The sequence below is a fragment of the Stigmatopora argus genome, chromosome 18 (genome assembly GCF_051989625.1).
Source record: "Stigmatopora argus isolate UIUO_Sarg chromosome 18, RoL_Sarg_1.0, whole genome shotgun sequence".
NCBI lineage: Eukaryota > Metazoa > Chordata > Actinopteri > Syngnathiformes > Syngnathidae > Stigmatopora > Stigmatopora argus.
Genome location: NC_135404.1, coordinates 11249807 through 11275009, shown reverse-complemented (window position 1 = coordinate 11275009; position 25203 = coordinate 11249807). Strand labels below are relative to the sequence as shown.

The following is a 25203-nucleotide window of genomic DNA, read 5'->3' as shown; positions in this document are numbered from 1 at the left end:
ACATTTGGGGTTCAAATCTCAAGCCCACAAAAAATGACTGAACTGCTGTGAACTTTATTATCAGACACACAATCACAGTAAATGGAAAAATAGTTCGAAAATACCTCTATACAAAACCAACAAATGTGCTGCAGTACTGACAAATTAATTAGTTCTACATTTTTCTATAGATATATTTCTGCAATTTTATAGCCAAAATATCCTTACAAAAACACAAACCTGCTGCAAATGGTTTACAAGGCACAGAAATCAAAACAGAAAACACAGTACTAATCAAATAAGATAATGAATACCTTCATTAAACCGATTTTCTTAAAAGTACACTTTAAAAGCAGCTCTAGCATTACGTTGAATGAAGTCTCAGAAATCTAAGTATAGAAACGTTGACATTTAATCAAGAATGACAATATTCACACCAACTTTGGAGAAAAATTCTGAGCTAAATGCGGCTTAAAAACAAAATATTCATTAGACACATCCTCAATAGTTATTTGCATAGATTTATGTACATTTGGACAATGCAATGACTCAAAATCTCCCCTGCAGAACAAGAAAAATAAGTTAATATGTACAATTATTTGCTGCTTAGCAACATTGGACTGTTTGGTGACACTTTAGGAAGAACCTAAAATAAACTTCATTTTTTTTGGGTGGGTGCAAAATACAGCTAAATGAGGTTATTGAGATTTAGGATGACTAAACATATTGGTGAACATGAGGGATTAAAAGCATTTTTGGTCTGTAATAATAATTTAACAAAAAATACATTTTTTTTGTTACTTTCCATTCTCGTAGCTTAATGCAAGCACATTACCCAAAATATATATAAACAACTTGTGCAGCAACACATGTAAAGAGACAGTTTTCTTTTTGTCTTTTGCAAAAAAACAACAAATTAAAGTGCCACTTTTGTCTTTTTGATAGTTTAAGTCAAGCATGCCAAGAATAGAATTACGACGCAAAGACTGTTTACATTGTCCCGGTGTGGTCACGGCAACAACAACAAAAATGGAATCACAGGGGACCGCCGAGTCTAAGGGCAGGATTTCCTGGTCTCTGTGTATTTGGTAGAAGCCAATGTGTGCTACTATTTCATCTCTTGATCCTCCACGGTCTGCTTAATCTGCCGCGAGTGCACCATGGCCCCCGCCAGCAGCTTTTCCTCCAGGGCTACGTGCAGGTTGGCCCCCCCCAGCTCCAGGAGGGGCTCCAGCCCACGCACGGCCCCGGGCACGCCCCCGGGCGCCTCCGCCCTTTCGGGGGCCCCGGCGTCCAGGGCCCTCCGTCTCCGCCTCAGATCCGTCTCGCCCTCGTCCCCGCCGTCCTCGCGAGAGCCCCCGGGGGCAGCCTGGGCTTCGGCGGGCCCGTCTCGACCGTCTTCTCCCGGGTCGTCCCCGCCGGCGGCTGCTTTCTCTTTGAGGTCTCTTCCTCCTTTCTTCAAAGCAGGGCCTCCATCTCCCTGGTCGCCCCCCGCGGTGTGGCCGTCCTTTTGGGCTCCCGCGGCCTTCTCGAGAAGAGCCTCTTTTTCTTTCCCGTCCACCGGAGCGCCGTCCACTTTTTCCATCTGCCGTCGCCTCTCCTCGGCGGCCTTCTCCTGGGCTAATTTGTCCATCTCCAGCTTCTCTCGCTTCTCCCTCTCTAATCGCTCCTTCTCCAGCTTCTCCAACATCTCTCGCTTCTCCCTCTCTATTCGTTCCTTCTCCAACTTCTCTCGCTTCTCCCTCTCTAGTCGTTCCTTCTCCACCCGGGCCTGCACTTCTTTCTCTATCTTTTCCCTCTCAGCGCGTTCCTGCTCCTTAGCCAGCCTTTCCTTTTCCTCCTCCTCCTGCTGCCGTTCTCTTTCTAATCTTTCCCTTTCTGCTCTTTTCATCTCAAACTCCAGCTCGTCCTTTTTCTTCTTCTTCTCAAGCTGTTCCAGTTGGGCCTGAGCCTCCTTCTCCAATTTGTCTTTTTCATCATCTGGCTGGTGTTCCTCATTTTGCACTTTGGCCACCTGCTCCTTTTGAGCCACCGGCTGCAGCGCCTCAGGTAGATTCTTTATTAGCGGCACTCCTCGGGCTCCGAGTTCACTCCCCTGATGGGTCTCCACGGGGTTCTTTTCTTTTTTAGGCGACGGGAGAACTAACTTGACCACCTCGGCTCCCTTTTCTGGAATTCCGGCTGGATTTTGAGCGTCCGCGGGCCCAACTCCCGCCGCGTCTTCGGGCTGCTTCACATCTGAGCCCGGGTCTGAGTCTCGGGGTTTGGCAGCTCCTCCCCCATCCTCCTCTTCCTCCTCCGCGTGGTCCTGGAGGTCTAGAGGAAGAGCAGATTGAACAATGAACACTTTATTGCACAGTTTTAGAACAACCTATGGCTTACAGATGAAAAACTAAGGTCAGATTTAGATTCAAGACCCCAAAATTACAGTTGTGGCACTTTCCCCCCACAGCTGCTTTCGAGGCCAGTTCATTGTTTTCAGGACTATTGACCGAACAGGACACCATGTTCCAGGCCGAGACTGTTGATCTGAGTTGGCAATGAAGATCTACAAGGGACTCTTAAATTGCTTTGACTTGGATTCCGGCAGATGGCGATAATCGAATCAACTTCCGAAAATACTCGCATTATTGTTTAAAAATACGGTCGCTCTGTTTACCTTGTAAAGAAATTATTATGCTTATTCGTGCAAATTCTTACGCAGTTGTTTTGGTATTCAACCCGCTCGGGTCACTTTGTATGCTTACTTATGCAAATTCTTACGCAGGTGTTTTTGGTTCCGATCTAATATGAGATTGATGTGGCAGTTCTTTTTTTGACCTTAATGGTGTTATTCGGTTAGCTTATGCAATTGTTTGAATTGGATTCCCTCAAATGTTTTGATTATGCGCCGACTAAATTGACAGGGGAACATGCCGTTTCTTTAGAATCATCTTGGACGAAGGCGAGTCGGGACTGATTTTCCTTGCAAGTTGTAGCCAGAGTATGTTAATGATGTCTCCCTGTTTTGATTAAAGTGTATTAATAATAAACCTATCAGTTAGCAACCATTGTTTGGTTGACGAGCACAAGGCAAAAAAAGAAAAAAGAAAATCACGGTTACCGAAAACAGTCCAACGCACCCGAAAAACCAGCAGTTTGACGTTCAAAATGTCTACGACACGTACCGCCCGGCTGCTTCTGGTGTATTTCCTTATGCTGTTCTTCTATGACGGCCAAAAGCTTCTCATGCTGGTCAATAAGTCTTTTCTGCTGCTCTTGCTGCTCTTTGATGACCTGCAGCAGTACCGCGTGGTCCAGCTGGCCTTCTGTCACAAGGACGGGAGAAAAAATGTCCACTTTTAACCGACTCATAAGGCCACTATAAAAGTCATCATGAACATGAGTTTCAATGGGAGAAGGGGAACGACTATCGACACTTCTTGGACACTTCACCTATTGCATTCTTAGATTAATTGTCAATGATTGTGACCTTCCAAATTAGCTCAATCAATATCTCTCTGGTCATGTCAACAAAAAATACGCACGGCCATTTTGTTTAGGCAGTGTCCAAAGAGTGTACTTTGACTCCTTGGATGCATGATCTCACTAATGACATCTACCACACACAGAACAATTTTCTACAAGAACTAGTGGATGATAACTACGTTAGACGAGCAGGGAGGGTTAGGGTGAGGTTAGTTAAAAAAAAAAAATCACACGAGGTACTATAATATTAAGGTGAATACACCCTAGGGTGTGTATTGGAGACATTTTAGTAAAAGAGCAAAAAGGACGTCATACCTGCAACCAGCTTTTTTATCACTGTGATCCAGCAGAGAAGGAAGAGCAAAGTGGGGAAAGATTCCGAACGAGAGAAAGGGGGACACAAGTAAACAACAAAATGAGAAAGTACGCAAAGAAAAACAATAAAAAGCCAAGCGTGTATCCGGCATTGTCGGGATGCCGGAGAAGAAGGGGCTCTGCTTCAGTCCCCCTACTTTTACCCTAAAAAAATGCAGTAAGCAAGAAGGGATCACAGAGATGATAAAAGAGGCAGTGTGAGATTTAAAAAAAAAAAGGGGCCACTTGCCAATCATTCTTTACCATCAATTTGTCCCGGATGCCATTCTTACGTTACTGATGCAAATATTCAACAGCAAATTTACGCGAACCATCGAGCACATTCCAACTCACTGTCCATCTTCTCGTCTCCGGCACCCTTGCTGTCGGCGGCTGGGGCTTCTTCGGCAGCAGGTGGCGCTAGATGAACATTTATAAAAAAAAGTGAGTGTGTCAAATAGCAGATCTCTCCGGGCGTGGCGTGAGTTATTGAGGATAGTTAGCTTTAGCCTAGCATTCACTCACGTTTCCCGGCAGCCTCGGCAGATTTGTCCGCTTTCTGCGCTTTCTCCATCGAAGCTTGGTTGGCGTGGGCGGCGAGTTGCTCTTTCGAAGGATCTTCCTTCTCCACATCTTTAATGGGGATGACTTCTTGCTTTTTCACCGGTTCTTCCCCCACCTTCTCAAGCACCTCGTTGGACCGCACTTGGCCGCCTGCCTGATCTACTTCATCTTTCTTCACAACCACTACGGCCGGCTTGAGTACATTTTCCGCACTCTCCTCTAATTTAGCGACAGGCTCTTTCTCCACTTTTTGCTTCTCCTCTTCTAACTCTGCAATGTTCTTTCTAGTGTCTATCTGGACCTTGTCGTGTGGGATGGGTGGTTCGTGGCGGTGGGCTTCTGCCTCGGGTACAGCGACCCCTGCGTAAACAGACCGCTCAGATTCCAATATGGAAGCAAGTCATATTTCCTTACCTGCATCAGGACGGTCCAACTGGACCTCCTCCTCCTCCTCCTCCTTCTTGCCGTCAGGTATTCCTTCTGGTAATTTTATCTGGGGGGGTTCGACCGCTTGCCTCTTGATAGCTTGCGGCTCATTCATTGCTTGGAGTTTTGGTCCTTCCATGTCTATTGGTTTCAGATTTGGAAGATTCTCTGTGCAGAGATAAATAAAATATGAGGAGGATCCCTGACGAGGATAGTCCTGCGTTATACAAAAATAAGATATATTATATTACAGTGATCCCTCGAATATCGCGGTTAATTTAGACCAGACGTGGCCACTGCGTGCAAGAACTATATATCCCAGCAGTCACTGCGCACCGGAAACCGGAAATAGAGTCTGGGGCTGCTTCCGGTAGCCAGCGCTATTGCGGTTCGATATTCATATATAATATATATGCGTCTAAAAAAACGGTGCGTCCTTTGTGTGTTTAAAATACAGAAATAGCACTCGTTACTGACACTGCGGCTAAAAATACGATGCGCCATATAGTCGTGAAAATACGGTACTTGTGCTGAATCCCAGTAGCAAGAGTGTAATATATTTTTGCTAAAAATTTGCGGTCTTCAATGGCTCAAAGTTGAGTCAACTTCTCTTTGAAGGCAATACCTCCACTAGGTGGCAGTCATTGATGAGAAGGAAAACGCGTACAAAAGGCAGATTGCATGAACGCCAAGGATTTCGATTGCAAAAGTCGATGTGAATGTAAAAAGTGAAACTTTCTGGGACACATCCATGTTCATCTTTCTTCCTTCCAGTTGCTCTCTTTGCAAACTAATATTACCTCCTCTCTTTTGTACGGCTGCAGCTTAAAGGCCTTGTTGAAGTGCCACGGCAGATATATAGGAGGAAGGTGGCAAAGATAGAATTTGGTGGGGGAAGGATGTCAAGAGGAAATGAGCGAAAAGGGTGCAGAGAAAATTGCCTGAGTCTGAAGGGCATCACTCTTGCTCCATCAATGTCAAGCGCTCCGAGATACTATCAGAGTCTTATCTTCTTACTCTGCCTGTCTCCCTATCAGTCTTTCTGTATGGGCATGAAATGAAAAATAATGTCGTCTTGTTTCTTTTATTTTTGGGGGGGGGGGCCTTTGGTGTGAGATTACATTTTCTTTGCGAGACGCCAATGCCCCGCCCCTGGTTTGAAGTAAACGACTCATTATACGTTGTGATGGAGCAAGAACGCGAGTGGTTGTTTTTACGTTTTTTTTGGTGTGTTTTTTACCGTGCAGTTCAATGATGTCTCGTAGTGGCAGGTTGTTCTTGTCAGGTGCTGGAGGGGGGGGAGCTTGAACTTTGGGGATGGGGTCCTGAGCTGAGATGGACAGGGTGGTGAAGGTGCTGATGAGAAGGATGCCCAGACCAACGCAAAGCACCAACTGGAGAGGAGATGCTTGTTAGTAACTTAAAAAAAAATGACCCAAGGGTTTGCTAATACATCACCTGAGCGATGATGCCATTCTTTTGGATCTTCCTGTAGATGAGGGCGGGGCATATGAAGCAAATGAGGCTCCCCATGGTGGCTCCAGTCAGACCCAAAATGGTTTCCACTAAGGACACACAATGGCAGAAAGGGTCATTTGGTTGTTGTTTCTCATCAGCATTATCGGGTAAAAGTGATTCAAAGCTGATAAAGAATGCGGGCCCGGGTTGCAAGAAGACAACGCTGATAACACATGAAATAACCGATAAGCTGTGTGGGTACGCTTTTGAAGGATGGGCTTCAGACAGTCAAGTGCTTGTAAACACAGTCACCTGATTTTGTCACCATAAACAATGACAAAGGGGGATTTGGCTCCCGTTCCCCAAATACAAGCTTCTTATCTGCGGCGCCATTCAAAGTGCCATTCATAATCAGCCGCCGCCCAGCCCCTCGCTCTGGGCTCCCGTCCCTGGCAGCGTTGTCCTTTTCGGCAGACTGCCCTTGGCCCAACCTCTGTATCCGTCGACCGACTTGGCTGGATGTCAGAGCCCCCGAAAAAACATGGCTTATCCAGAGGACGGATAGCATATTGTCTCCCTCAGATTTAGTGTCTGTTCTCCCCGGGGTCCTTACCTCCCTTCTCCTCAGTCTATTAGTCTGATTAGAAACACAAAATGCCGAGCACAGGCATTTCTGTTGGTGCGGGCGACCTATCAAAACGCTTAACGCGGCCCCCCATAACAAAGGATGAATGCGGGGAAAGGATCATTCTCGCAGTTACGAGTCAACCGCCGTTTTAAAGCTTTGTGCGAGACCGGTACGTAGTGAGAACTTGATGCGGAGTCAGCGGCATTGCGGCCCGTCAATGTGGACTTGTTGTGTGTGCTTGTTATAATGAAAGCCTGCGGGGATAAAGCCCCCCCTCTACACACTGTCTTCCCATCTGAAAGGAAATAAAAGTTAGAGCCCTGATTTAAGGACTGCGTTCTGCTGTGACAGTCACAGACTCATAAAGTCACATTCAGTCGGGTCGTTAAAGCGTCTGGCGAGCCCGCCGAGGCCGAGAAACACGCGCACCTTTGGAGACCTCCATTCAACGAGCCGTACGCACGTCGCTTACGTACCGTTGGGTATTAGAATGCCTCCCAGCATGGTGCCGAACACAATGCTGAGGGTGATCATCTTGAAGCGGAGAGGAGGCATGTATCCGCCGGCAGCAAATGTCCCGTCTTTTTGCTGCCAAGGACAAAAGAGACAATAGTTAAAGACTACGCCAAGGGGTTGGTTCGCGGGCCGCTTTAACGTCAACTTGATTTCACGTGGGCCGGACCATTTTAGATATAATATTTAGATTATTTTTTTTTATAACTGGATTAAAAGTCCTGAATATTCCGTTTTTTATAGATCTAAAACAATGTTTATTTGAGCTTTTTTTAAATATATTTTTAGATTTTACAAAATGATTTTTGAACTAAAAACACACAAAAAAATGATAAAAAAATTACCATGATTGATTTAAAAGGGGGAAAATCAGGAAATTGAATATACATCTATACTCTTCATTTGAATTTGATCCTAAAACAGAAAGTTGGCACTCATGATTTACTTTCCCGGGCCACACAAAATGATGCAGCGGGCCAGATTTGGCCCCCGGGCCGCCACTTTGACACAGGTGGTGTATACTGTACGCATATAATTAAATACTCAAACATTCATACACAAAAGCAGAAGTTTGCGAGTTGTGCAATCAAGTGTCGCTCCATTTCTTATCCGCTATCACATTTGTTCATTTGCCCCAAAACAACGCAACATGATTGACTTTCCCGGGCCACACAAAATGATGCGGCGGGCCAGATATGGCCCCCGGGCCGCCACTTTGACACATGTGGACTACGGGAATACAATGCATTAAAAAAAAGTGTCTTCACATTAGAAAAAGTGATGTGCAAGACAAAAATCTAGCCTCGGGCTTTGAGTCTGACAACTGTTTGTGTTAGCAGTTCCTCTGGCCTGCATGTCAAATGTATGGCCCAGAAGTCAGCTGTGTTTTAGTACGGCCACTCACGTGTGGATATGAAATACAAACAAGTGAAATTGAGGTCACGGCTCAGTTCCTATTTGAGGAGGACTGCGCTAACATTGGTCACGCGCTCCCGAGAATGACTCGGCAGTTTCTTATCCGGCGAAAGCAAACATCGACGTTGATTGCGGCGGGTTAAGAATGCTCGGACGCTAGAGGCGAGTGGAACGGGACTTTCACCTGCTGCTCAAAGAGCATGGTGTTGATAGCCTGGCGGCACGGCAAGATCATCATGGGGAAGCCCACGGCTACGGACATCATGAAGCCCACCCGGATGACCTCGGTCACCAAGTTGGAGGGGAAGTTCATCAACACGTTGCCGGCAATGTTCTCTGTGAAACTGACGTAGCCGAAGAAGCCCACCTGGAACAAAGAGTGTTCATTTATATATGCGTTGACATAAAAATATAGGCATAAACATGAATTAATTTTAAGGTTATCTGAAAATCTCACCTGAAAGCCTAATATCCCTGAATTTGTTTTGCGCTCGCATGTGCCCTTAACCCAAATGTGTCAAAGCGGCGGCCCGGCGGCCAAATCTGGCCCGCCGCATCACTTTTTGTGGCCCGGGAAAGTAAATCATGAGTGTTGACTTTCTGTTTTAGGATCAAATTAAAATGCAGAGTATAGATTTATATTAAATTTCCTGATTTTCCCCCTTTTAAATCAATAATTGTCATTTTTTAATCCATTTTTTCTGTTTTTAGTTCAAAAATCATTTTGTAAAATCTAAAAATATATTTAAAAAAAGGTAAAATAAAAATTGTTTTAGATCTATAAAAACTGAATATTCAGGGCTTTTAATCCAGTTTTTTTAATCCATTTATTTAAAAAAATCTAAATATTATATCTAAAATGGTCCGGCCCACATGAAATCGAGTTTACGTTAACGCGGCCCGCGAACCAACCCCCGAGTCTGACACCCCTGCCTTAAGCGATGACATTGGAGCAATCTGATTATGCGGTTTGAGACAATGCTATATAAAACCATGGCAGCATTATTACTTTTCCCCTTTTTATCTTCTCGACAAAACCCAATACTTCACGTGCCCGGAATGACGCTCCTTGAACGACTTATAGCTATCTACGCGGCCATCAAGCGCAAATAAAACCCAAGATTATTCACGTCTGGCGTGGACCACCACACCGAATCCTCGTCTTGACACGACTGGAGATGCTAGCATGGAGTCTGCGCGTGACAAGTGCGAGTGCGTCTCCACTTACAGTGATGTAGAAGACTGTGACGACGTTGAGGGCCGAGGTGAAGATGGTGCTCATGCGTTTGACGGACGGCTCGTCCAGGCTGTCGTAGGTGGGCAGCACCTGACTGCGAGAGACGGGCATGTGACAGACTACAAACACGCGCCATGATAGAACCAACGCGTGGGATTGTTGCTGCAGTCGTGCTAGCCGTGTTATCAACCAATACGAAAGACAGTATGAAGGAATTGATGACCATTAAGCACAATGATTCAGACCTGGTACTTGATTAATAACATCAAAATTAAGCGAAATTATTAGATTTAATCAAGGGAATACTTACAGTCCCTTTATTTAGTATGCATACTACATAAAAATACATGAATAACTATGTATTTTAAATGACTAGCATAGATTTTGTACACAGACTGCAACAAGTTTTCCCAGGTGGCTCTTTTCAAATGTTCACAAATGTTTATAGTAGATTTCTACAAGCACAGAATTTCACAATGTAGACATAAAACTTCCATGTCATGCCAATTGAAGGGGTGTTAAATAAAGTTTGTGTGCGCGCGTGCGGGGGTGACGGTAGTCACGATGGCTCCCTAAGGCGTCTGCCGTTTTTTTCTGGCTGTGTACTACAACATATTGATTAAAGAAGGGGCACGGTGTTTGCTTACTGGTGAATTTACAGGCTTTTTTTTCTTGTACACACGTGAATGAGCTGAGTAATCAAAACTTTCATTCCATTTCACTCATGCTTGGACTCTTGAGCAAGTCCTCCCGCTCCAATTATAATCTACAAACCATTAACTCTCAACGAGGTTACTAACGCTTTAAAAAACTATCTTAAATGCGACTGCCATATGCTGTATTTGCCCACGTGGCCCGATTGCTGATCACCACCTGACCCTTAAATAAAAAAATAAAATAAAACAGGGCCATCTTTTATTCCCTCATAATGGCAATGTTAAGTCATGATGTAACGCAGAGTAAACACAGTTCATGAATGTCATAAAACTCCAATGTGCTGAAAGCTATTTAAATCAGGCCGTGAGTGCATCAGTGTGTGTCTGTAGGACGGCTACGGTCCAGCGTGTTGATTAGTGGTTTGGCTTGAGCTCCCTGCCATCTATCGGACCTCCCGCCTCCCACCTCCCTCCCTCCTCCAACCTCCCACCTGACAACGGGCCAACACATCATCCTGCCAAATAACACTCGGCGGCACTAGTGAGACCTGGCTCCAGGACACGTGAGCGTAGTATACGCTCACGGGTGGACATCCTTCCACTCTATGTATGTATACTGGTACATTGATTAAAGTTAAAAGTGGCGCTCATCAGAATTGTCTGGCCTAATGGCGATTTTTGAAAAGCCTGCTAAATTTTGGCAGATCCTGATTATTTTTGCAGAAATAATCCATCCCTCCTCCCATCAGCTGTCAGGCTCTTTGACAAAAAAAATGGCTGAGTGTTAAGACCTACCGTATGCATGTACATCTATGTGTATATGTGTATGTATGTGTATGTAATATGTGTATATGTGTATGTATGTGTATGTAATGTGTATATGTGTATGTATGTGTATGTAAAATGTGTATGTGTATGTATGTGTATGTAATATGTGTATGTATGTGTATGTAATATGTGTATGTATGTGTATGTAATGTGTATGTATGTGTATGTAATGTGTAATGTAATGTGTATGTATGTGTATGTAATGTGTATATGTGTATGTAATGTATATATATATGTAATGTATATATATATGTATATATATGTATATGTATATATGTATATGTATATGTGTATATGTATATATATATATACTTCAGAGACACGCTTATTTATTTATATATTTATTCATGTATTTATTTATTAACTTACTTATTACCTATCTATTTATGTCTAAAATGCCTTTCCTATTTCTGCATCCTCACCCTCTTGCTACTGTGACAACGAAATTTCCCGAATACGGGATGAATAAAGTTATCCAATCCAATCCAAATAAGAGCATGCGTGTAGTCATTGAGCCAAATGTGACCCTTCACTAAACAGGTATTATCTGATCTAATGCAGTTCATTCTATTACTAGAGGACACAAACAAAAAGACAAAGCATGTAGATGGGTGAGAAAGAATAGAAATTCTCATTAAGCTTTTAGAATTTGAATGCGGTCATGCAAGATGAAAAATGAGGCGTAAGAAAAGAATACTAGAATGAAAAGATACGCGTGAAAATTCCTTTGGCTAAATTTTCTAGAATAATAGTTGCAAAATACTGGCGAGGTAAGTGACTTATTTGCTTCAATTACTATGTAATTGCAATGCAGGTTAGCATAAATAGCAGTCTCTTTGTATGCATTTTTCCCCCCAAAGCTCTATTGTGGCTTTTAGAAATCATGCAAAGATTCATGCAGTACCCACAATCCATTTCCCCCATAAGATTGTGCCAGTGGAGAATTGTGACCATCAATCCACCAGACCAGAGGGTCTACCAGGACTACTATATGTCAGTCAGTGACCTGCTGAGACATTTACAGTCCAGTCCTGTGACAGCGGGGTACTTACGACTGACAGGCGAAGGCCATCCCACAGATGGGGAGACAGCGAAACACCCCCTCCCAGCGCACCACATTGACCTGCCCTAGCCACCAGCCACTGAGCAGCCCGTGTTTGAATGAAGACAGCACCATCTAAGGGGAAGGAAGGGGGGATCGGGGTTACGGCGTAAACCAAATAAAGACAGGTGGAGGGAGGAAGAAATCGAGCAGGGAAGGGGGGGGGGGGGGCTGCATCCATGCATTGAAAACCTCATAAGAAAGAACCAGAATTGAGGACGTGAACATCTCATGCTGCATAGAAACCTGCCAGAGTCAAAAGATGGACGTGAAGAGCATGGCAATAACATACAAAAATGATCAAATGAATTAAAAAAAAGATGATCGGGAGGTTAAACTAGGAAAAGAATTTAATACAATATTTTGCAACTATATCTAGGTCTTCCACCCTGATATTAAAAGGGGTCTAAATATTTCACTCGATAAATTAACACGCCTCCTGCTCTAAAAAACACACACACACACAAACGGATGTGAGGAAAAAGGCGAGACATGGATAAAGCCTGGTAGAATGTTCAACTAAAAGGACCTTTTTTTGGATTTTGAGACGCCAAAAGTGGCAGTGGTCTTTCGTTGGCTCCCATGGTTTACTTACGGGTGACAGCAGAAGGTGGTGGCGATAATGGGCAGGCATTGAATGACGCCCTTCAAGCGCCACAGGTGAACCCGCTCCACCCAGGAGCCCGAGACTATGCCGTAGCGCAGGGACGACAACACTATCTACAACATGAGCAGCGGGGAAGAACGGCAGGAGAGGGGGGGTGTCGTCATCAGACGGGGAGCACACAAAGTCAAAATCGGGAGAAAACAAGACACAAAGGGTCAAAAGGAGGAAAAAGTGGGAGGGATAAGAAGAAGATTGGTGATTGTTAGAGGGTTCAGGGTTTTATACACCAGGGTGGTTCTGTATATTCTAACACCAAACACCTTTTTACTAAACCTCATTAAAGTGAAAGTTGGAGACACGTGCGTACGCAATCACACACTCTACCGTTAAAACAGGCAAAAAAAATGAGGCTGAACTCAAAATATTAGAATTAAAAAGGAAGACCAGCTTAGCATTAGTTCTTTACTTATGTCAGATATTAACAAATATTCCTGGCGAGTGCTCATGCTAATAAGAAAAGTTCGGCAATAATTTTCATCTTGAAGCAAAGGGGAGCAAACAGAAGCTGAATACAAAGTCACATGTAGAACTTCAATTCCTATTCAAAATTTCATTTTTTTTAATCATACATTTAAAGTCGAGACTTACCGTGAACATGAAGAAAGTGTAAAACATGAGCGCCATGGCCGAGAAGGACTGAATGGATGACATCATGTTCCTTTGCAGACTGAGAGGAAGTACGATAAAGAGCGAAACAGCAATCAGCAGCACCACGCGAAAACTGCCCGTCACCTTGAAAAAAAAAAGAAGGAAACAATTGAGAACTGCAATGTAACTTGCTAGAAATGCCTTTAATGTTGTGATTAATATTCTCTTAAAATCCCAAACCTGTAAACCCAAAAGTTGGGCAAAGAAATTGGAGCCCAAATCGGCAATCACCACGTAGAAGGCAATGCAGGTCCCCAACATCAAGCCAATCATGCTGCAAAGACACAAATTAAATGTCAGGTAAAATTCATTTTTAAAAATGCTTTTTCCCCCCTAAATCAAACCAACATCTCTCCTTTAAAAATGGTTGACATTCATCGTGACCGGACGTTTGGTCGCCGGACGTTTGGTCGCCCGGACGTTTGGTCGCCCGGGTGAATATAATTTTGAGAGCTGGTTTCAACAGTAGATATTTAGATATTAAACTCTCTATCATGAATATAATTTTGAGAGCTGGTTTCAACAGTAAACTCTCTGTCATGTTGTCAAACATCCGGCGACCAAACGTCCGGCGACCAAACGTCCGAGTACCGACATTCATAGATCTCTGTCATTATTTCTTCATAACTGTAACAAATGAATAGACTTGCCTGGTCTCCACTAGGGTTTTTCCTGGTTTTCCATAAGCGTGGTAGGCTGTAAAAACAAATGTGACGTCACTTTTTGTTTAAGCGTTTGGAACTATGTTTTAAAGTGCTCCAAGTGAAAAGTGTTAAGAAAATGTTACTACGCCCAGATCTTGACTCACCTAATCCCGCATAGGTTCTTCGCTTTGTATTGCTGGCGGTGTGAACCAAGAACATGCAGGATTTGTGAGTCATCCAAGAGCAAAGGAACAACAGGAGAGTTCCCAGCACGATCCCACACTGAGAAAAATGGAGATAAGTTCAAGTATGGTACATGTAAAAGTAGCATCCATGATGGGCCACGAATACTGATTATTCATTCATACATTCTGCTGTGGTGCAGTCGCTAATTTTACAGTGGGGTTCTGTTAGCAAGTCAAGTTTGTATGTAGTAATCAGCTATTCTATTTTCCACAACAAATGACCAGTTGTTAAGAAATTATTTAGCAAGTGGAAAGCAACTCCAGCTGGTGCTGACATTGAATAAGATAACATTTGAGTTTATAAACAAAGCATCCATTCCTTTAGCTGTTAGCTGGATTGGACTTTTGCAAATATGCATACGTTAGAGCACATGTGTCAAAGTGGCGGCCCCGGGGCCGAATCTGGCCCGCCGCATCATTTTGTGTGGCCCGGGAAAGTAAATCATGAGTGCTGACTTTCTGTTTTAGGATCAAATTAAAATGAAGAGTATAGATGTATATTAAATTTTCTGATTTTTTCCCCTTTTAAATCAATCTTTGTCATTTTTTAATCCATTTTTTTCTGTGTTTTTAGTTCAAAAATCATTTTGTAAAATCTAAAAATATATTTTAAAAAAGCTAAAATAAACATTGTTTTAGATCTATAAAAAACTGAATATTCAGGGCTTTTAATCCATTTATTAAAAAAATCTAAATATTATATTTAGAATAGTCCAGCCCACATGAAATCGAGTTGACGTTAACGCGGCCCGCGAACCAACCCGAGTCTGACACCCCTGCGTTAAAGCATGTTTACCATTTAATACTAACACAAAAGTACAGATGTACACGTTGATATTTTTTGGATTTCCTCTAGTTTTGGCTAGATTTTTATCATTTTCCCTGTGCATTGTGGGACCAACATATTTTCACTTGAGTACTACGAATGCTTGTCCGTTTGAAAACTTTACTTTTCAAGCTGACCTCATCATTAAGTGTTTTTTTTTGTTTAAAGACTCCTTAATTTCTTCGATCCTTAAAGTGGGAATTTAATTGGACTCTTGAGAACACATCTTTTCCAGCACCTTGGGCTAAATCATTGACTATTCATGTTTTAGGATTGAGAGGCTACTAAGCTTCATTTAACTTCTTGTAAATGAAAATGAGATAATCACGGCAGTAAATACCCAAAGGGATATTTACCCGGTTAAATCCAGTGTCGAGCTTCATTGTCTACCATCAAAGCAATGTTTACTTTTATGATTAGAGAGTGCTGAGTAGTTGTTGTTTTTTTAAACAAACATCGATATAATGCTAATTTGCACATAAGGCTCCCAGACATGGGAACTGGTTTGTTTGGGAACAAGGTCTTTTTCATAAACATTTGGAAGTCAATGCAACATAGTATTTTTTTCTAAACAGCTGGTGAGCGGATGAAGGCGTACATTCGCAGTCGTAGGTTTTGAGATTTTTCAGCAGTCAGTTTAAGGGGGAAAAGTCTTGAAATTTTTTATCCAAAGTGTAGTTAGCAGCAGTGACTGACTGACAAGTAATTTCATTTTTTTTTTAGATTTTGGCGTTCACAGTCAAAATCTCTGGGATTTCTTAAACTCATTTGCTACCATTGAATCCACTCTTGAACTGGGAAAGGCCTATACTGCAGGGGTAGGGAACCTATGGCTCGGGAGCCATATGTGGCTCTTTTGATAGGTGCATATGGCGCTCCACTAAACTGTGAGGTAAAATATGGAAACTGTTGTTGAGACAGCTCAGTCCTGAATGCATCAATAGTGGCGTTACGTGATCATTGTGGCGCCAACACTACCTCTAGTGTGACTTTAAACATTTGTTTTTTTTCCTGTGGATTCTTCTGCACGCATACTCCCATTGATTATCATTGATTAGCAACAGCGGGACAATGTTGTCAAAAAAATCTCAGAGAACATTTGTACTTTAAAAGTGATGACATTACTTCGAATAGCACACATTTTGGTGTAGTTTTACTTTTAAATTTTGAGTATGGCTCTCAGGGAATAACATTTGAAAATATATATTGTTTGTGGCTCCCTCCTTCAAAAAGCTTCCTGACCACTGGCCTATAGGAAAGGAACTTGTGATTTATCCTAATTTGACCTGGTGTGCAATTGTGTGACGCTTCCTTTGCATTGATGGCGTTCCGAATAGCCCTAACAGTAGAATTTAAGAATAACTTCAGAGTTAAAGAAAATTAATTCATACGTGAAAAAAATAATTATTAAATGAAATAGGCATTAAAAAAAAAGTCAACCAATTTATTTTTTTCTAGATCCCTTGTTAGAATAATGTAAGTAATTAGCACACCTGTTTGAAGCAGAACGGCATAGTCAACACGCTAACGCCGACGATGCTGTTGACCACGTTCATGATGAGACCCCAGTTGGATGCCGTCATTTTGGAACACTTGACCCCCGGTAAGTGAATAAAAACTCGAAAAGAAAGTGTTATAACACAAAAGTGGGGGGGATGTCACAATTTTCCACTCGGGGGTTCGTCGAAGTTCCGGGGTTCCGTCGAGTGACGTGGCGCTGTGAGAATAGTAAACAACATTCTTCAACCACTTGAGAAATACTTTCCATTTTGTATTAAAAAATATATACCAATACGTGGCTGTGTGCTCCACGAATAAAAGGGAAGGTAAAATATAGCTTTTAAAGAGAAACTTTACCGTTTAATGTGGCATCTTTCACCAAGCGCGCAGTCGGGCTGTTAGGTTATCATGAGTGACGTCGTGTCGTCAACGCTAGGTTATGTCTGAAGATTTATTTTAAAAAATGCGCAGATTTAAAATCCTTCCGAAGTGGTAAATTAAAAAAAGATCTGCGTGTTTGCCTCGCATGTTCGCCTTCGTAATCAGGAAGCAGCTATTGTAGTCGAGGAGGTGAATGAAGACGACACCGCCATTAATGTTTTGCCTCACCGGAAAACACTCGGATGCCCCCTTGTGGACGTGCAGAGGGGTTGCAGGTTTGATGGTAAGGTGGTTTCTAGCTCATCCGATTTTCACCTTTATTCTTTAACTGGCATTGACCACGACTGACGTTTCATTCATTTAAACTGGGAGGATTGCATGTGGATGCACATGATACACTGCCAACCTATCCTGATCAAGTTGATTGATCGTCTAGCGTCGTCAATGGCAGGCAAGAATTGATAGGAATAATGTGGATTCATAAAATTATATATATAGGACCTGTGAACAATCCACTGATTTCAAGCATACTTATTTTCAACCAAACAAAGAATAAGGAGTAGATATTTTGTTGAAATGAAGTGAAAATAAGATTATTTTTGCATCACTTTTATTATTAAAAGGTTTTATACGATTTCTAGCTGGCACGGATGCATATTAAAAAGAACCTACTTTCATCTCCTTTCACTTGTGATATCTAATCACAGAAAAGTTGAATCTAATCATGTCATTTGTCTCCAAACTTTCCAGCCTTTCATCTCTTCAGTTGATAAATTGAGGTGCTGCTGCCATGTTTCAGACGTCTCGGCCGAGGGCGCTTGATGGCAGATAGCATCAGCCAAACCCCCCAGATGGTTTCATTCAACTCACCGCTTGTGCTCCACACCATCAACTGTTTCAGGTATTTATTTTTTCTTCCTTGCCCCCTCAATGACTATTGTGTGAGCCTTTAAAATGTAGCCGACGACCACCCATCCCCACTCGACGGATTTCAAAACAATGGATGGGGCGTCTGAAATTTAGATTAGTGACTAAAAACAGCCCTTGGTCTCACAATGGAATGAATAATTGTTTGCTATTCAGTAGATACGAATAATGATGAGCATTTTAAATACCGTATCGGCCCGAGTATAAGACGACCCCCTCTTTTTTCAAGACTCAAGTTTGAAAAAAAGACCTGTCTTTCACATGTTAATATCTGAACATTGAAATATGTAAACTACAGTGCAATCGCATTTGTAAACGAATGACTTCTGGTTTTTGAAATGTAAATTAACCAACTACTACAAGTAAATTGCAATAACTAGATCAGGATATAAGACGACCGAAAAATATTGCCTTATATTTGAGCCAATACGGTATTTAGCTTGATGTTTGGATGTTGCTCCAGTTACAGGTAGGTTCTGTGAACAATGGTTATGTTTTTTCAAAGTTATTTAGAGTAAAAGTAAGGATTTGGGAATAAAATGTGATCCGAATTGCTTACAAAACTATGTTGTAGGATCCAAACTTTGACCACTTCTGCTCACAAAGTGCGTTCTACTTCCCCCTTCTCTGATTGGCTTTGTAATCATAACAACACTGATATATCTATGTATATACACGGATCCTGTTTTCCGGCCTTCGCAGTCTGCTCAGGAAAGGGAAATGAGGAGGGATGCAGAGGCTAAAGGTGTGAGGATAAACACCCCAAAAATACTAACCCACAATCCTCAGGGGGGGAAAAGCGTTACAGTCCAGCACCTTAAACGTAACTCGTATCATTTATGCCTGCTCCCTGCATCGTGCCCTCGGATGGGAAGCTATTGTGTCGTTTGACCGGGAAATAGAAGAAAGAGGGGAGAAGTGGTGGGAAGGGGGGCTGGCGTTGAGTTGTATCTCCAAGGATCAAGGTTATTGAAAGGATGGGGAAGGGAACTGGGGGTTCACGTATGTCAGATCATTTTTGAGGTCACTGTAATTTCCTCATAACACAGCATAAACTACTCCTTCATGTATTAGTTATGGTGTAGTCAAGTGATGTAATGCACATCCTCCAACGCATATTCTCATAGGGCCATCTTGCAATAATTTAATTTATTTAGTCAGTAGATGTAAATCGGTCTTTTTCCGAGAGGTTGCTTAACGGCTTCAGTTCTTTAACCAAATGCTTTCCAACTCTGGCGTAATCGTGTGCACAAAATATCCGAATTCGACCGCGACTATTTTACGATTATAACGACGGTTTTCCGCTGAAAGGCAGAAGTGATGAACTTTATACAAGATAATAAATCATAGCTGTTGATCAGTTTGGTCATTTGCAAACGATCGTCGTCATTTCAGTACACGTGAAGATTGGTCACGTTGTTTAGCCCCAAGGGTGCTTTCACATTTTTTGTAACGTTAAGTCGGTTACACGCAACAGGCCACCCGACTGTGCCAAAATAAAGCAATACAAACACGTTAAGACGGAGAGAATCTTCACGAGCGCAAAGCAAAGGCAAATAAACGCAACTTGGCATTAGCGCTCACGTTCGTTCGGGCAGATGCGGCAATGCTAAGTGGTGGAGGAAGCAATTAGTTCTGCCTCTGGCTGCTCTGCATTATTTATCCGAGCTAAGCGCCAAAGAGTACAAACTGCTTATGTATGGCAGTTACACCTTTTGTTCCCATTGTGTGCGCGTGGAAGTGACAATGCAACCAATCAATGGACATCCAGTTCCAGACTTTACACAAGCATTAGCACCAGTGGAATCGCCCTCTCTAATTGACCCTTCAACGGTGTCCCCAGGAAAAAATCAACAAGCGTCGCCAGCTTTTAAAATATGGACCGATGAACCGTCTATTTCGATTTGGGAGCGCTAACTTGAGATAAGAGGGCTGGAAATATTCCTTTGAAAAAAAACGGTTGAGAATTTACACTCTCATCAAAAGTTTATTTACAAACTAACGATAAAACGCATGCAATTATATGTCGTGTGTTACCATATATGCTAAGCTAAAGCTAATGTCGACCTAGGCTGCAACATTGTTAAAACATATTCAAAACTTAAATACATAAAACAATAGATGGTAATACATAGACACTTATTCTGTATTCTTTATCCTCTGCAAAGAATCCTTTAAAATTTAACACGACTTCAAGCCCCTCTTAATACGATTGGTCACTGTGAATGTGAAATCTGAATAAATTAGCCGTTACTCCACCCCCTATAGGTGGTCAAGTCACACACACAACACAAATAGCTATAAGGTGTGCAAAAAAAGGAATAGCTTTCCCATTTAATGAGTAAAATATGATTTGAAATACGATTCTGATCCAAACGCCATCAATATTTGTCTCTCCCATGAAAAACGCAATTTAAGAAGCATAAAGTTTCTCCCCATTGTGTGTGGAAATGTGCATGTGTGTGTGACCAGAGAGGTTAAGACAGGAAAGCCCTGCTCCTTGTGCACCAATGACCCTTCAAAATCAATGTGACAGACCAGTTGATTGGCTGGAGGGTCCTGTCTTTCTGCACCTAATCCCTCAAGGTAGACCCTCGGCCAGGCCCGCCGCCTTTAAGCGTGCGTGCGCGCGTGCATGTGTGCGCTCGCTTGTGTGTGTTTCCGCGCATAATCCTTCAGGATAGACCAAAAAGCCACGGTGCCGTCGTAGGGGTCGCACCCGCGTGGGTTTTTAGGCTCCCGTTGTCCAATTAATGTGGTGGCATACCAACGTATATTCCAAAAGGGTCAGTCATGTGTTTGGAAGGAGCGCCCGGGTTATCGGGGCGGGGCGGAGGGGCACATTTTAGGGCAGATTTGGATGGATAACCCACTTTGGGCGAAATTAGACGCAGGCATCTGGATTCGACCTCGGGTGCTCGCCGTGACCCCCCGGCGACCCGAGAGGTCACGGGCCACAAAGCAGAGCGATGACCCCGTGCGGGTCAAGCATGCGGGCGGCTGAAAGGACGCCTTTGTGGGGCCTGGCATGCCGGCCATTTCCCATGAGCACCAGGGAACGCCGTCTGCCCAGGAAACCAGAGGCGGAGAGAAAAAGGTGTGTGTGTGTGTGTGTGTGTGTGTGGGTTTATGCGTCAACCCCAACCCATGTTTGTTTAGATTTGAAAGTCGCTTGATGTGTGATTAGACCAGAAGATGCCTTGATTATTATTTACCGCCTCGCACGCGGAGGGGGGCGCGTTTGATTTTCCTGCGGTCTCGGAGTCAAAAATATTGTTTGTCTGACGGAAACGTGGCCGCTCCGATTCATGTTTTAATCCCACCCAAACAATCTCAAAGTCCTCGACGGTTGGAAGGAAGGAAAAACAAAGCCGCCCGCCCTCTTTCTTTCTTTTTCTACCTCTTGCAATCCCTAGCCCGGCGTTTTTAAAAAGAAAAAAAAAACGGGAGCGCAGTTAATTCTCTGCTCTGTTTGTGTTGGCGTGCACGTGTCAGGGAGCGAGATGGAGTCGGATTTGAGGTCCGCCTGTGGTCGCCGCTTGTGTACATCTGTTAGCGGCTCCTTAATGAGCGCACGCACGCACAGCGCCTCCAGTGCTTGTGTGGCCCTCGGAGAGGCAGAGAGGAGCCCTCTGCTCCAGTAATCACATTTAATTACACAGCAGCATTAGACGGAGCATGAATAGGGTTTTTAGGCAGGCCTCTCACGCCGGGAATTGGCCGCGTCCCAACCAACGGGTCCCACCTTTTGTCCCCTCCTGTCTCGTATTAAGACGTTGTCATTTGTCCATCGGCCGAGCGATGCCGTCGAGCGCGAAGAGATGCCGGACTAACTCCGGGTATTAAGAGCGCCGAGGTAAAGGGGACAGACAATAGGCGTTTTCTGGGCCGAACGCCGTGTCTTAACGAGGCAAATGGACCACGCGTTACTCGTCAGCAATCGTGTTGCCCTTCCGTTGTAGATAGAGGCCTTCATTTTAATTTGGGGGGGGGGGGGGGGGGGGGGGGTTTGGTGTCTATTTGGGTGTGATTTAAGATAGCGAAATAGCAGCGGCGGTTCATGCATTTTCTAGCGACGCCTTCAATCCAACCCTCAAAAACTATTTTATGGCTATAAAACCTCTATATATATTTAATATATGATTCAGATATTTCTTAGGCCAGCAGAGAAGGCCTTGAAGGCCCTGACGGCCCGCCACTGCGAAATAGGCAATGTGGATTCTGTTCATCTGCGAGGGCGGGCGGGGGGTCGGCGGTCGCACTGTGAAATCAATTTTAGACGACGAGCGTTTTCAATATGGCGTCGACACGTAGCGCGGGATTTACGGGCGGGATTCTCGTTTCGGGTCGACGTGCTCTAGTTGTGCACTGCAATAGTTGTAGTGACAGTGTTGTGTTGAAATTGATGCTGGACGTCCCAGGATGCTTTGCGGTGGCCTGTTGTTAGAGTTAGCAGTAATTTGGAGTATTTTTTTTTTTGCTCCTAATACTTTCCCATTGTATTAGTTGTCACATCCGTGTTCATAATTCATTAATTCTCATGAAGTGATTTATTTAGGCACTATAAATTTTGTTGTGGTTATTTCAGAGAACTCTATTGGCTGTTCTTCAGTAGTACTCGGGAATTATGACAATAGAATAGACATTTTTCTATTCTTTTATAATACAAATATACATTTTGCAAATCTAATTAAATTAAATGATGTTGTATAAGATTCCTCACTCACTCTTTAGTGACCTTCTCATCACTTTGAGAGCAGAAAAGACTGATTTTCTTCTAAAAAAAAGCATCATTTGGTAACAATCACCTTCCAACGCGCCCTTGCCTTCGAGCGACTCCGCCCATTTTCTCTCCCACTCGCTCAGTGGCGAACTGACCGTAAATCCAGTTTGTTTTTCAAAGGCCGTGACCCCGCACGTCCACGAGCAGGTGTGTCAAACGTTCAATTTGCATGAACGCAGCGCGTTTTATTCATATATGCGCATTGTACATGCGTACGCACATATTAACATGGGCGGTGTGCTGTGAATGCTGTGTTTGAGTGGAACAGAATGACTGCAGGGATTCATGCTGGCTTTCCTCTATTAAATCTGCTCTAAGGCTTACTGTGTGCGGGAGTGCCGACGTTCCGGCTCAGCGTGATGATCTACGACCGTTTGTGTGCGTGAGTGTGTGAGTGTATGTGTGTGTGTGTGTGTGTGTGTATTAAACCTTACCTGTTGCCAATGATCTTTCGCCCGGGGGGTTGGGTGATATAAGCGTAGACCAGGCAAGGGTGTCAAAGTGTATTTTTGGCCCAAAAAGTGATTTTGCTTGACGCCATTGACGGCGCTAGACGTCCACTGAAAGATGAGTTTAAGTGAATTGGACAGCTATCATTGTCAATAGTAGGAAATGAGTTTATTTTGGGTTGCTTTTTTTTGCAGTTCCATTTAGTGTGCTACTGGAAAATTTTGGATCTTGTTCGTTTGTCGGTTTGTGATGATTTTGCGGTATTTTCAGGTTTGTTCAGGTTTGTTCCTGTTGGTTTTGAAGCATTTTATGGTTCCCTAAAAACTCATTGGCTGTCATTGAAGGCATTGTTTTGGGGCAAATGAATGAATGTGATAGAAATGGAGCGACACTTGATTGCACAACTCGCAAACTTCTGCTTTTGTGTATGAATGTTTGAGTATTTAATTATACACGTACAGTATACACCACATGTGTCAAAGTGGCGGCCCGGGGGCCAAATCTGTCCCGCCGCATCATTTTGTGTGGCCCGGGGAAAGTCAATCATGAGTGCCGACTTTCTGTTTTAGCATCAAATTAAAATGAAGAGTATAGATGTATATTAAATTTCCTGATTTTCCCCCTTTTAAATCAATAATTGTAATTTTTTAATCCATTTTTCTATGTTTTTAGTTTAAAAATCATTTTGTATAATCTATAAATATATAAAAAAGCTAAAATAAACATTGTTTTAGATCTATAAAAAAAATGTATATTCAGGGCTTTTAATCCAGTTCTTTTAATCAATGTATCTAAATATTATATCTAAAATGGTCCAGCCCACGTGAAATCAAGTTGACGTTAAAGCGGCCCACGAACCAACTCGACTCTGACACCCTTGGTATACACCTTGACACTTGTGGCGTATTGGTCCCCATTTGTGCGGGTTTAAATCGGCGCCTTGCGAGCGAGCGTGTCCAAGTGGGCGTGCAGCTGCGTGCTCCATAGCTTCTTTTTTTTAACGGCATTTAGGGTTTGGGACACGGACAGTGGGAATTCCTTCAAATTAAGACGGGAAAGGGTCTCACAGTCGACTTCGCGCAGGAAACGCAAGGGAGCGATCATTTACTGTACCAGTGGGCCGCGATTGGTCCCGTTGAAAATGAGGTGTGTCAGAAAAGATACAGGCTGGTGTCAGACTTTTCAAAGAGCATGCTGGGAAACCGAGTTGAAGCTCAGGAGGACTAAATTAACATGGAAAACGTGTGACGTGCTCCTTTTTATTCTAGCTGGTGTTGTATGTTAGTCTTTTATTTTGTCCATAGGCTTGAGTTTTACTCATTAGGAATACTTTTACTTATTTTTTGGTCTAATCTAACTGTTGGACCGGGAGGCCCGGCAGCTGTCATTTTGTTAACTTTAACGGCAGTCGATGAATGAAACCACGGAAAAGTGTTGCTAGGTGACGCAAGTTAAAACCCGCCGCTACTTTTTGAAATGCCAATCGCCTCCAAAATGCAATTGCCATTGAATGAAAGAGTGTTGCCTCCTACACAGTTCAAGCAACAAAAGGCATGAGTCATGCTCAAGAATTTTGCAGCGTTTCCAGATTTTTAGCGCAAGGCCTTGCGAGACTCTCTGACACTCACTCCGTCGTCGACATGGCTTTCAACATTCCTCCCATTTCGTTTTTTTTTTTTTTTTCCTCCCCCGTACGGGATATACTATCCTCTCTCCCCCACCTCACTCCCTTTTTCACATGGCCAAACCCCACCCCACCCCGCCCGCCTCTACTTGTTCTCCCTTCCTCTTCCTTTCTTCTATCCTCATCGAAATTCAGCCCTCGCCACGGACGCCATTGATCTCGCCTTCCTGCGTCTTTGGGGGCCACTGGGCGGGCCCGGCCAGTTTTTTTTTTTTAATTATTATTATTCTTGCGTCGGGAATGATAAGGACGACAGAAAAAGCGGACACGGGAACAGAAAGAGAAGTGGGGCGGGGAGAGAAAAAGAAGAGAGCCTTTAA

At 43.3% G+C, this 25203-nt stretch overlaps 1 protein-coding gene and 1 long non-coding RNA gene across 4 annotated transcripts in view; one reads left to right on the top strand and one right to left on the bottom strand.

The window, feature by feature from the left end:
• Nucleotides 1–34: 34 nt before the first annotated feature.
• Nucleotides 35–17278, bottom strand: slc38a10 (solute carrier family 38 member 10). 3 transcript variants are annotated; one of them, XM_077625607.1, is made up of 18 exons: nt 17016–17278; nt 16652–16875; nt 14252–14369; nt 14094–14139; nt 13624–13717; nt 13384–13527; nt 12724–12848; nt 9534–9636; nt 8490–8672; nt 7354–7465; nt 6250–6356; nt 6032–6185; nt 4780–4959; nt 4327–4725; nt 4156–4221; nt 3763–3783; nt 3147–3287; nt 35–2295 (listed from the first exon to the last, which is right to left on the bottom strand). In XM_077625607.1, exons 2-18 carry the CDS (start codon nt 16739–16741, stop codon nt 1088–1090), a joined length of 3291 nt encoding a protein of 1096 aa, XP_077481733.1. In that variant the 5' UTR covers nt 16742–16875; nt 17016–17278; the 3' UTR covers nt 35–1087. The 3 variants fall into 3 exon arrangements, with proteins under 3 accessions (XP_077481733.1, XP_077481734.1, XP_077481735.1); XM_077625608.1 differs by lacking the exon at nt 12724–12848 and adding an exon at nt 12079–12203; XM_077625609.1 differs by lacking the exons at nt 3763–3783; nt 12724–12848 and adding an exon at nt 12079–12203.
• Nucleotides 16444–25203, top strand: part of LOC144092632 (uncharacterized) — a 26555-nt gene continuing 17795 nt past the window's right edge. The window contains exons 1-2 of the long non-coding RNA XR_013306102.1: nt 16444–16761; nt 17790–17940. This is a non-coding gene — a long non-coding RNA (uncharacterized LOC144092632). The remainder of the gene's footprint in view (nt 16762–17789; nt 17941–25203) is intronic.

Bases quoted from the DNA above. Each gene is read 5' to 3' on its own strand.
- slc38a10 (XM_077625607.1), bottom strand. From the start codon at position 16,741: ATGACGGCATCCAACTGGGGTCTCATCATGAACGTGGTCAACAGCATC. The intron at 4,222-4,326 runs GTGAGTGAATGC...ATGTTCATCTAG, and splicing joins TGCCGAGGCTGCCGGGAAAC to CGCCACCTGCTGCCGAAGAA. The intron at 3,288-3,762 runs GTATGACGTCCT...TCCTTGTGACAG, and splicing joins GATAAAAAAGCTGGTTGCAG to AAGGCCAGCTGGACCACGCG.